At 35.5% G+C, this 13,259-nt stretch overlaps 2 protein-coding genes across 2 annotated transcripts; both read right to left on the bottom strand.

Moving 5' to 3' along the window:
* Window positions 1-591: 591 nt before the first annotated feature.
* LOC132184312 (polyadenylate-binding protein RBP47-like) lies at window positions 592-6,265 on the bottom strand. Its single transcript, XM_059597893.1, has 6 exons — window positions 5,592-6,265; window positions 3,864-4,335; window positions 1,909-1,970; window positions 1,685-1,815; window positions 1,372-1,468; window positions 592-984 (listed from the first exon to the last, which is right to left on the bottom strand). Exons 1-6 carry the CDS (start codon window positions 5,949-5,951, stop codon window positions 823-825), a joined length of 1,284 nt encoding a protein of 427 aa, XP_059453876.1. The 5' UTR covers window positions 5,952-6,265; the 3' UTR covers window positions 592-822.
* Window positions 6,266-7,876: 1,611 nt separating this feature from the next.
* On the bottom strand, window positions 7,877-8,468 carry LOC132185911 (precursor of CEP1). Its single transcript, XM_059599724.1, has one exon. The coding sequence runs from the start codon at window positions 8,414-8,416 to the stop codon at window positions 8,099-8,101; it is 318 nt and encodes a 105-aa protein (XP_059455707.1). The 5' UTR covers window positions 8,417-8,468; the 3' UTR covers window positions 7,877-8,098.
* Between the last annotated feature and the right edge of the window lie 4,791 nt (window positions 8,469-13,259).

Genomic DNA, 13,259 nt, shown 5'->3' with positions numbered 1-13,259 from the left:
TAACTAAATATAGCTAATATTAGCCATTTAGCTAACTTCCTCAATTTGCTTATTCATTGACCCAATCGATCCTGTTGTCGGTGTCATTGATAATGAGAAGCTCTCTGACATCTGAAAAGCTTCAAAGATGGAGTCTGTTCAGAAAATACTTTTCTATTTTCACAATAAAAAATAAAAATAAAAAACACACATTTTTCTCAGAACTATTAACAAACAGTTGAAAACACGAAGCACTTTTCAAAGCCATTTTCAAACATACTTTTGTTAATGAAATTCAAACCTTTGCTTGAATGGGCATTTGGGTGGTTTTTATCTTCTGCTGGAATTGGGTTTGTTGATTTGGTATCAACGGACGTTTCAAAGAGGATCTCTTTGACAGATTATTCTTCTATTTGGAGGTGGTGTAGTCGTAGCTCCAATCTGTAAGCATCTTTATTGGATTCGGACCTTAGAGGAGGGAGGAACCATTGTAGCTTATTTAGACTGCAGATGGCTGGTCAAAAAAAGAAAAACACTACATGATAGTAGGTTAAACAATGCAACTTTTCTGCATCAAATACCCCCCTCCAACAACACACAAACTCGAGAGAGTCGAGAGAATATCCAACAAATAAGTTTCTCATTTATGTCCCGTGATTCTTAAAAAATAATTTAATCAAATCCCTAAAAAATTACTTCAGGCTGTCAAAATTCAGTTCCACTCCACAATTGGAGGGATTCTTAAGAATTCTACAGAACCAACCAAGTTACAGAGAAATTGGGCAAATTTTGCCCAGTCTAGCGTGATACTGTCTAATTTCTAGAACTACAAGTGCAGTTCCTTCAGCTTACTTGTTGTTGGTGGTTGCCATAAACAGGGTAAGCCCCATATGCAGCAGCGTACATGCTTGGGTCATGAGGTAGGGGCAGAGCATATCCATAACCATCATAAAGCTGCCCTCCATAGTACGCCCCATTCCATTGGTAGCCAAAATCTGCTCTAGACTGCCAGATCCCAAAAAGAACCAATTAAGAAAAATAAACTGACAAGAAATCAGAATTTTTGAGCAAGATAATATGAACAAGATGAATAGCTTTTGCAGGTCATTGCAAAAGACTTCTACAGCTATAAAAATTCATATTCTATGGAACCACCATGAAAGAAAATGACTATATACTTCCTGAGAAAAGCAGATAGCAATTGCTTTGTTTAGAATTTACATGAACAATGATTCAAGCAAAACGGATTAATGACTGTTAACAGTACACCCCAACTTAATTGCATGATGAAACATTGTTCATTAAATCCCCAAAAGTTGTTTCCAAACGCACCCAAACATCAAAAGGTAGTGGGAGTAAGGGACTTTTCTTTTGGGCAGGGGGGAGGACTACCTGCTTATTTGCGGGATTGCGACCCCATGAAAGCCGCACTGTTTGCTTACCAATTACTGTGCCATTCAGTTTCTGCAATGCCTCCTCTGCATTATTTCTGCTCAATAAGAAACAAGATAAAATTTTAATATACACACCCTTTTTTTACCCTATCAGTGAGTTACACACGCCCAATTAGTCCTAAATCCCCAATCATATCCTTTATCCTGTTCTTACACGAGGAGGAGGAACCGGTATAGTTACAACTCATTAGAAAAGTTTTGATGTACCATCTCTTGATATGACAAAAAATAGTTACGGTTAGAAACTCTACCTGTTAGCAAACATTACAAATCCACACCCTTTTCCAACAGGTATTTTAACAGAGACTATCTCACCATACTGTGAGAAAGGCTGCTTGAGGTCTTCATCGGTGACATTAGGATCAAGGCCTCCAACAAATATCTAACATAAAATTTGGTTTAGCGAAGTAAAGAAGGGAAAGCTCCCAATGGCTATAACTTAAAACCACAACCACATGAAGAAGATGAAACTCACTGTTGTGTTTGTCGAATCCCTGTCAGACTGGTGTGCTGGCGTACCATTTGAGGCATATCCACCTACCAAAACCAAGAAAAATTAAAGCACATATTTAAATGTGCAATGTCAAAGTTATAATCCATGGTTACATAAGGATAGCTCCCTTGATGCTTCAAACCATGTTTTGAACCTACTATGAGCAACCTTTTTTTTTTCATGAGTACATATGTATCAGAAAGAGAGGACGAAGGGATGCAATCCTAATAAATGGGTGGTATACAAGAGAGTACACCCAAAGTAAAAAAGAAAACCGCTAGCTTCTTAAATTTTAAAAGTTCAAGAAACAAATTACAGAAGAAAAACAACTAGTAGCAGTCATCCAACTATAAATTTAATAAAGAAGGAAGAATATGTTTTTTGGAGAAACAACTTGGTTGGCAGGAAATTAGAAAGAAATAAAAATTTAAGGAAGAGATCCTCAGATACAACTATTCTTTGAATTTTCGCATTGAAGACATATGTCCACATAGAACCTAATCACAAAACCCCATAATGATCTGATTTTGGGTCATGCACAGGAGACCTTGGACCAATAAGGCATGTTTTATTTACTAGTTGACATCAAGCAATGAGACGTTATGCAACAAACTGATGATCTTACTACTGAGAATCCTAAAGCGATGCAACATAGATTACTTCCCCTTACCACCCCACACCTTCCTTTTTCTCTCTCTGCTAAAGATTTTATGATGAAACTCATTATACAACAGCAAAAGAAAACATTAAAGCCTAGTTGACTACTCATAAATCAAAAAACAATCTTAATGATACACAAGGCTCCTTCAATATCAAGTCCCTCCTATAAGGAACAGAAACTAACACTAGAATCTTTTTATTATTGCAATGGTCATTCAATTATCATTCAACATATTGGGATTTGTTCCCTTTACATGATTTCTTAATGAATATATTTCTAAATGTGCTGAATAAAAGAGTAAGAAGAATACAACTGCTCCACTAGTTAGATTCGAGCTAGTAGCTATGACATGAGGCAGGGAAAATGCACCACATGAAGTACAAAAAATATCAGCTGACACCAAAAGGTTCAAAAGAACAAAAAAGGCAGAAAAGTAATACAAATTAAGATGATATAATGTTCAGATAGAAGTAAATAATAAATTATCAGGGGTTGTAACTGAAAAACTACAAAGAAGGAAAAAATGGCAAAACCCAAGTGGCTCCATTAAAAATAACGTGGCATTTGTAAAAGTTTGTTGATGAGGAAAGATGAGAAAAAACATAAAGCTAACACCTCAATCCTGTGACAAAGCTACTCTTTTAAAAATCTAGATTCTGTATATTCATACAACCAAAGTCTTAACTGTGGTCACATCAAAACCAGTGCTGGTAGAACATTCATTCAAGCTATAGATTGGAATTCCATCAGCTGCAAAGTTTGGAAAGAAAAGACATAAAAACAGAGAGATAGAACAGCCATCTCAAAGTTGTAGCACAAGTAACGTGGGAAAGGCATTTAAAGGGAGAGGAAAGGATCAGAGACAGATTTCACTGTCACATAGATCAAAGCTGGAAATAGCAGCTGCACATATGAGATGGTGAGATTCAAGACGCCCACAATAAAAATTGTCTTTAGATGAAACATTGCAGAGGATCCTTAAAAACTTGTCCGTGTGTGTGTGTGTGTGTGTGTGAGAGAGAGAGAGAGAGAGAGAGAGAGAGAGCAGAACAAGTAATCTGAGGAAAATGACAGTTACTGAAAAATACATAGAAGTCCTACCAGTATGAAGGTATCAAGTACTGCAACAGCTTTACTTCTCATAGAAACAAAAGTGAGGAAAACACAGTATTTGAATGGTGAAAATAAATATTTCTATATTAACATAAAAAACCAAAGAACCAAAATAACAACTTAAACTTCTTATAATGGAAGCTACTAGAATATAATTAGGTACCTTGTGATTGTTGATATCCAGATGACTTCCTGGGTGTTGCAGCACCAATGCGCATAGGCCTGCTTGAACAATAAACACCATTCATTTCAGTAAGGGCCTGTGATCTCTCATTGTCATCTCCAAACCTCACAAAACCATAACCCTTTGAACGGCCAGTATTGGCATCAAAAACAACTTTTGCAGCTTTGACAGATGGATATTTACTAGCAAAAGTTTCTTGCAATAAGCTATCTGTAACATCTGCGGCTAAATCTCCAACAAAAATAGAGAGATCGGGAACATTATCCGAACGCTTTTCACCCGTGCTAAATGTTGCCCAGTTCAGACGGAAGGGCTGTTCAGTGTTAGGCATCAAAATGCCAGCATAAGTTTGTAAAACTTTTTCAGCTATTGTATGTGAAAAAAATTCCACAAACCCATAGCCCTCTGATAAACCAGTATGTTTATTGCGAATAACCTTAATGGAGGCGATCTGCATGAAAAATAACAAAAGTTTAGACGACATAGAAACCAACTAAACAGACAAAAGCAATATGTGGCAATTGTTCTAAGTGGTCATCTATTTTGATGGCAACAATTACAATGCTTTTTTTAGAAGTAAATTCCAGCTGAAAAGATTATTTTTCCCAAAAGATAATTGAAGGGTCATGATAAATCGGCACAAACTTTACACACATGCACAGCAGCCACACACACACACACACCTGTACAAACACACGCATGCATGTGTGGCTTGCAAGCACAAAAAACGATTTTGAAAATACAAATATTGAGTTCAAATTACTTATCTCACACGCGCACAGTAATTTGACCTCAATTTTTGTATTTTCAAAATCCTAAATCGTTTTTTGATAAGCATATTTCCAAAATCGTTTATTGATAAGCATATTTCCAAAATCGTTTATTGATAAGCATATTTCCAAAATCCTATCATAAAAGGATTGTTTCCAATGGCTTCCTAACTTCCAATCCTTAGCCAGGCCAAAAGTTTCTCTCAATTCCTGGCACCATTACCATATTGCTATTTATTGGTGCCTCAAAACAACAAATGAGGGAGGGCCTAGTGCAATCCAGCTTAGATGCTAACACGCATTCTATGTGGTAAAAGCAATTTAGGAAGCTTCAACCCTCTATCCCCATGGACACCATGCTACGAGGAAGCGCCAGATATATCAAGCATTATAGAATCAACTGGCGAAACTTTCTCTTTTTTCTTTTTTTAGCCAATAACTCCATCTTCGCACCAATTTCCCTGTTCTTGAGTTTGGCTTGTATCCTATTATTTAATAGCAGGGCATTAACACATTTAATGCTTAGAAATGTCCTGACCCTTGATATTCAATAACAGATGATGTCCTGTTATTGAATAACAGGATACAAGCCAAACTCCCTATTCTTTACCTCATTCAAGTATAAACCACAAATTCCTCTACATGCGCTACCATTGCCGAAAAAATAAAGATACCGTTTTTCACCTTTGTCCATATATAATACAACGTTCACATACATAACCTAAACCAACAATGTCACACAATCCACTCCAAAAAATAACACCTTGCCCAAAACATTAACATAAAAAGCTTCCAATATATATGCATCAAATCCCACGAATAGGTCCACAAACAATTCCAGATTCATGCATATACGCAAATACGAACGTGTATGCTTGTACGAATACACGTCTATGCTACGTATGCGATAAAGAAAAAAAAGAGAGCATATACGGACCTCGCCGGTGGAAGCGAAGCAACTGTGGAGGTAATTCTCGTCCATCCAATGGTGCAAATCGCCGACCCAGATCGTCTTATTCTCTCCGCCGTCAGATCCCTGCTGCTGCGGATGTTGGTGTTGTACCTGCACACGCTGCTGGTACGGGTGGTATGGCACGTAGTGCGGCGGCGGAGGAGGAGGCGGCGGAGGTCCGTAATGCTGAGGTGGCATCATCTGGTGCTGCATTACCATCGCCGCCGCCCGATACTGTACCGCCGGCCCCCACTGAGACTGCGGCGGCTGCGCCTGATGCTGCTGTGGCCGTTGATTGTGCTTCTCCACCTCCTGCGGCTTCGAATCAGAGCCGTTCGATTGCATCTTATCTCTCTCTCTCTCTCTCTTTCAATCACTCACTGTATAAACGTAAAACAAAGATTCAGATTCAATAACCAATATAGCCGAGATTCGAGAGAGACAGAAGAAGGGTGTACGGTTTAGGGTCTAAGAGGAGGATTTATTTTGAGGGTGATGGACGCGGTTGTAGTTGTGAACCGTTGGATTAGGCGGCAAGGGTTGATGGTGTCCGTTGGATTCGTAAACTGTGATATACATAACATAATACATTGCTATTCTTGGGTTCTCTTTGCTTTGGACTCTCTCGTGGATCCGCCGCCAGCTCTCGCCTTGGTTTTGCCCCCTCCTTTAGATATATATTTTTCTCTTATTTTCGGATTTCTTCTTAGAATTTTTATTAGTAGCGCTGGCAGTTAGTTTTCCACTTTTACCTCACGAATCCGCGTCATCGTTTGCAATTTCAAGTGACTATTTAAGGCTGTCAATCTCCTACGAGTTCTAAAGCCAAGTATAATTATTATAAAAATTAGGTGAGTGTTTGCGTAATTTTAATTTACTTCTTGAGTTTTTAAATTCGACTTTTAATTTTTTTAATTTCACATTCCTTCTCACTGCAGGAGGGGTGATTCGGTCCAATTCTTATGTACCAAATACTATATAGATATGATGATGGACCATATCACATAAATAAATAAAATGATTAAATGATTATTGAGGTGGTTTAAAGTGAAGAGGCAGTGAATGGGTGTTGTTTTTGAATTTTCATTATGTTAGAATTAAATGATTAAGTAAATAATTAAATTTATTATCGATTGAATTAATTACTAGTGGACGTGCATGATAAATATATCATGTGGAATATTGACACCAACGTTGTCCTGTCCTTTAATCCGTGACCCCCAAACGGCAAGACGTTGCTTCCTTAACCAAGAGTTCCATAATTAATTCTTGTGAATTTCGTCTTGCAACTACAAATGGCAATGCTTTTGCGCTTGAAAAGGTAGCTTAAGAGAAGCATTAAAAGACACAACTTGAAAATAACCAACAAAATCTTTCATTTTGTATTTTGGAAGATATTTTATAAAAACTTATTTTTCATAATTAAAGTAATATATTACGTACATCTTAAAACTTATTTGGGTGATAATCTTTTAATTAGGAAATCTAGAGTTATCCCTCTCCAACTACTAAACAATTTAAATGTCCCCAAAACTTTAGAAAGTTATAATTTATTTCCTTAATTATATAGCTCTTACCAACCCAACATTTATTATTTTAGTATTTACTACATTTTTACCATGATAAATGCCGATATATAGTGCAAATCTCAATCATTTATTTTAATTTTTAAGTAAAAATGTAAGGAAATTGTCATGACAAAGTATTCCAAGGGGCCAGCTACTGTCCAAAATCAAATTATCTAGGAGTGAGCCTTTAATTGAAAGAAATTATATAGCCAAACCCATTCTCTCTTTAGAAGTAATAAGCACTATGGGTGACGTACGACAGAATATAGTGCCAACGTTGCTGTCAAATTTTTTTAATCTTATTAGATAGTTGGAACCCAATTAAGATTTGATAATTAATATAATTTTAAGGAATATTTTAATATTGATCATGGAGGTCAAGATCGTTCAATTGATTGTCAATCATTTGAACAATTAAGTATAACACAAGTTGGTTCTTATGATTTCAGGAGTTGTTGGTACCTATAGGCCGGCCCATAGGGTTTAATAATGACTCAAGCTATATATAATCCTAATTAACGAAGGGAATAACTGAAACGGTTTGATAAATCGATTGGATACATTATAAATTTTGGCAAATTAATCTGTAATTATTTGAGAGAGTAAATGTAATTTTTTCATATCTCTTTAATTAATTAATTATACTCGATCCGAGCACCATGTACTTTACTAGAACTATTATACATTAATATTACGCAAATCCAATATATATATATTTCAATTGATTGATACCATGGATCAATATATTACAAATACATTAACGAGGAGCTAGGACATACATCATAAGCATCATGCATGCATGATAAAGCAAACCAAATCCAAATATCTAAATAATCCACAATATTAGACAGCACTACTAGTACTTGATCATGACTTATTTTTATGAACAATATTATGTAGTAATCATGCACGTAATATATGAATCTACTGGTTTGGATCTGCGCTTCGAGGCCCTTTAGCATGGCCAGCACCGGGGCTGTGGCCTGGTTCAGTGGGACGGAAATCATCAGTACTGCTTGCTTCAACAGTGCTAACACCAGGGCTTCGAACTTGATCATCATCTAAAATGCCACGGCGCAGGTTCCTTCCCATTTCTCTCGCGTTGTTCTCACAAACGTTCAGACTACATTTCTTGCTTATTTGGGTCTTCAGCTGCCTTTCCTCAGTGGAAATAATTCCATGAGAAAAGAGTAGTGCAAGAAGAAAAGCACTGGTGTAAATGAGCTTGAAGGTGGCAGCCATGACAGAGACTTAATTAAGGGAACGATTTGGCTGACTCTTCAAATGTGGGTGAGAGAAATGAAGGGAAGGATTGGAATGCAGCTAATAATGTATCCCGTGGGTTTATATAGAGCCCGAGTTGGCCATGGCCGGCAATGGTGTAATTAAATTCCTTAATATAAGTCTTGGGAAGAAAATAAAATGGGCAATTAAAAATGGCACATTGTAAACGATTACAATGATTATGTTTGCCAAGTTTCCCTTTGGAAGAGACGGCACGACATATTAATTCTTATGTTGAGGATCCATTGTTTTCTATTTTGCATGTTCCATGCAACTATTCTCCATTTCCTGCATATCTTTTTAATTACTTTGAAAAAAATGAATGCTGGAACAAAAATAGAATCAATTGCTTAGTGCGAAACATCTAAACCCACTATCCAACCTAGCTATGATAAGACGTTTCTGGTACGAATCCAACATTTGACAATTCAGTGTTTGCCCTTGAATCTTCGCTCAACAAGAGTACTGTTACTTCGTCATATTTCACGTGCTACCACGATCAAGAACATGATCTATCTTTGTTTACCTCCGAAAGATCTCCACGGAACTCAAAGAGACGTAAATTCTCATTTTCTTTCAGAAACAACCCACTAAATATCTCAAGGAATCGAGACTATGTTTGTTCATATTGTGTTCTTGAGGTTATTTTTTGTTTGAATAAAAAATATTATAATGTAATATAAATAAAAATCATTTTTGTGTTTGAGTTGTTTCTTAAATTTTTTATTTAGACCAAAAAAAAAAAATTAAGAAACGAAATCCCAAACTTCTTAACAATGAAAAGTTAACTCTATATATATTTTGAAACGGTCTTTCTCTTTACATTTTCTTTTCTTTTTAAGAGGACAGTGATTGTAACCCAACTCCATCCAGCACATGTTACGTGTTGGGTAGTTTATCATAAAAATTGTTTCAATTAGAACTGAATTCGTTGAAATTAAAACACGTCTCTTTTTTATATATATATATATATATATATATATAGGTATAAATTAATCATATGTTTCGATTCCAATTAAAATTATACTTAGTCATAGTAATTAATAACAATAAAATACTAAAACTATATATTTTTGCATTACGTGTATTATTGTTTAGATTTTGCTTGGTAGTGCAAGCAATTTGCGCAAGACGCGTCTGTCGTTGGTAAAGATGATCGAACGAATCAACGTACGATTTTGTGGGCTCTTTTTTTACTGAAATATCTTGTTTCGGGCACCCTTCAAAATGGTTTAGCAGTACCTTTGTTGAGCACTTAAGAAGGCTCAAAACTGCCTAGCAAAAGGAGGATGGGAAAAAAATGAAATTAAAAGCTCCTTAGTCGATCCTTACTCCGACCCCTACGCCTACCCCCACTCCCTCCCTCCTTCTATGTGTGTGGCTGCCTAAGTGGAGATTTTGTAAGTCTCACCATGACCACAAGTCTCGATACACTTCATTATTTTAATTTTTTGTGGCCATGATTAAGGTTTCACAAGTAGTACACCCTTGCGGAGCCACCAAGTGGTCACCGATACAAAAAGATTCAAATTTTCAATAATTTGTTGTTTAGATTGTTAACAATTTGTTCAATAAATATGAGAAAAATCGATGAGCTGCTGAGCTAAAGTATGACTGAGATTTTCTATTCGATATATCTAAGGGAGTATAGTGATAGCAATTTAATTGCATGAGCTCTATCTAAGAAAGGGTTTGTTGGAATTCACCTATAATAAAGTCTAGTCTCACTTAGTAAGAAATGAATGTATTATGACTTAACACCCACTTTTATAATCCACGCATATATTCCATGTTAACAATTTATTTTCTCAATATAAAACTAAATTAAATTGATAGGGTGTCATATCACCTATAATCCAAGCTGGCATTTAGACAATATAAGACTTTATTCGGGCAAATAAACTCTTTTAAGGACCCTCTGTCAATTGAGTGTCGAATTTTCTAATCTTTTTTTCTTCTTCTAATCAATCGAGTGCGTCTAATTAACGACAAATATGATAAATTAATTAAAAGAGATCTCTATCTAAATGAGTATGTAGGTCCCAAATTAAGGATTTTTTTTTTTTTAATAAAAAACGAAAAGATTAAGTGTCATTCAAACAACTAGCCAGATTTTCGTTGGTTCAAATGACAATCACAATCACATCAATAATTTAGTATGTCAAATTTGATTTGGGGAGGGACACCAAATATCTTGATGCATTATACCAAAAGTGCAAGGGATCTTGATTCTTGACCGAGTGCGCACCACCTTTCCAAAGACTTTTTGCCTCTAAAAGAAAGGTCTACAGCCTCTCGAACCCCACAGATCAGATCCGTATAAGGAATGAGGACCCCTGGGCCATTCGCGTGTACAAAAGTTCAGAGAAGTTAAACAGTATAGTCAACCAATACTGATGACTCTCTATGCTTCTCCAGTGTACCTTCTTTCTTCTCCTTTCTAGTCCCTAAACGATGGGGTTGGCTCCTCAACTTGGGGAAGTTCACCTCGCCACTCAATGCGGTTGGACCCTATAACTACCTCTCCCTCCACTTGTAGTTGCCGCTACTGTGCGATGGGGATGGATGTGAGGCTGTGAGCAATTCCAACTGCGGCTGCAAAAAGAAAAATGCAATTCTAAGAGCCGTCAAATCATAGCCGTTGAAATCAAAGCTAGCTGAGGAATCTTTGAAGCAACCACGCGGGAATGAGGAGGAGATTCTTTTTGTTTGACTGGCCCTCTTTAATTTCATTTTGTTTTTGAAGAAATTTTGTGGGGAGTAAAGTGAAATAGGAAGATTCTATTTTTACGGTTTGAGTTTCTTTTATTGCATTTAATAATATATATATATAGACTTATAGGGTCATATTATTCAATTTTTAAAAATAGCATAACAATATATTCATCATGATTCATGAAACATAAAAATCATGAATCAACACTTGTAATCTTTCCTAAATGAATCATTGACAGGTTATTTCTTTTCTTTTCTTTTTTTTAATGAGGGTGTCTCATTTTCTATTCTTTCTCTCTCTCGCATGACAGAAAATGGATCTTATAAGTAAAATACACTACGCTCATATAAATTAAAGAAATGACTTTAATAATTTTACCTTGGCTCAATGCCTTCTAGTTGGTATGCATTTATTTGGACCATGGCATGATAGAAAAAGACGTTCTTAATTGCTTTGATGCAACTTGCAAGGCTGGCAAATGGCCAATTTGGCCATGTGACCCATGTCCTTCAATATATATATATATATATATATGGTATCTTAAAATCTGCAGTTGGTGAAAGATTGGAACACATGTTTCTAAAAGCTTAAATTAATAAAAAAAAAATTATAAATCTAATTATTTAATTAACATTTTGATACTTCTTCTTACATGAGAGGTGAACAACTGTAATAAGTTTCCAACTAAGGGCCCGTTTGGGAGTGCGATTTCAATAAGTGTGATTTTAAAAATTGTGTTTTTAAAAGTTGCATTTTAAAATCGTTACTTTATAAAATCGCACAGGCGTTTGGTAAAACATACTAAAAAGTAATTTTTTTTTATCAATTGAGTGTTTGGATAACATTAGCATATAATTGCGGTTTTATGACCAAATTACCAATAAGGATGAACAAGACAGAGAGGATCAAGAAAAAAAATAATAATAAGAGTTTTAATATATTTTAGGTGGGTATTCTTGGTATTTTTGTAATTTCTGTTCTAAAAAAGGTAACTATTGCGCCAAATATCTTTTTAATAGAAATCGTGATTTTGTTTTTAAATTCGCACTTTTTCAAATAAGCACCCTCTAATCAGCTTATGAAAATTGCAGATTTTTTTGCGATTTTAAAATTTGCGTTTTTAAAATCGCAATCCCAAACACCCTAAAGTTGCGATTTGGTTTAAAATCGCAAATTATTTTTTTTAAAACGCATTCCCAAACGCACTCTAAAGACTTTTACTCTAATATAAGGTTATAACTCAAAAGGTTAAGTTAAAAATAAATGATGAATTTAATTATTTAGTTAATATTTTAACATTTTAGCCCATAATAGAATGAGCCATTTTTTTGACACACGTGGAAGACCCTACCTTAATTTCACCCCAAATAAATAAATTTACTCGTTGAATTATATTCAACAAACATATGGTGCGTTTGCAGCCACCGGCACAAGAAATTAAAAGAACAAAGACATTTAATAGATGATTCATTGTACAACAATGGAGGCATATGCTTTTTTATTTTATATATATATTTAAAAAAAAAGGAAAGATGATATAGAACATGGCAATGCCGTCAATCATTTGGATGCCTCCCGTGGGACTTGAGTGACTCTAGGCACATGTGATATATATGCTACCAAAGGCAGAGGCCGCATAAGGAAATTATTTCCCCTTTGGTTTTTATTTGTACTGCCTTAGACTAAATTTAATGTGCCTTTTAAATGTTTATAGACACTTTATACTATTTTAAATGAGTTGGAGAATCCTTAAGGGGTAGCTCAATCGGTTGGGGATTATGCATCATGAAGCGGAGGTCGCTAGTTCGAATCCTCCGTCCCCCTCTTGTGTGGATATGTCAAAAAAAATGGGTTGGAGAATATTTTAATCAGATTGGTTTGGAGAAAATTTATGTCAGTTAAATATTATATATCTTGTTAAGATAATTTTATAACTATTATTGCAAAAGCAAATTTTTTGAGTATTAGATGGGGTGTCAAGTCACCAGCAAGACAAGAAAACTACTAGAGTGGCGTTGACCGGGGTTGATGAAAGAGTCTCCAATACTTGAGTCAGTAGAGTATCCTCGACTTAGAGAGTGAATA

The sequence above is a fragment of the Corylus avellana genome, chromosome ca6 (assembly GCF_901000735.1).
Source record: "Corylus avellana chromosome ca6, CavTom2PMs-1.0".
Classification (NCBI taxonomy): domain Eukaryota; kingdom Viridiplantae; phylum Streptophyta; class Magnoliopsida; order Fagales; family Betulaceae; genus Corylus; species Corylus avellana.
Note: the sequence above shows the minus strand (reverse complement) of the source record. Positions and strands in the feature narration are given on the sequence as shown.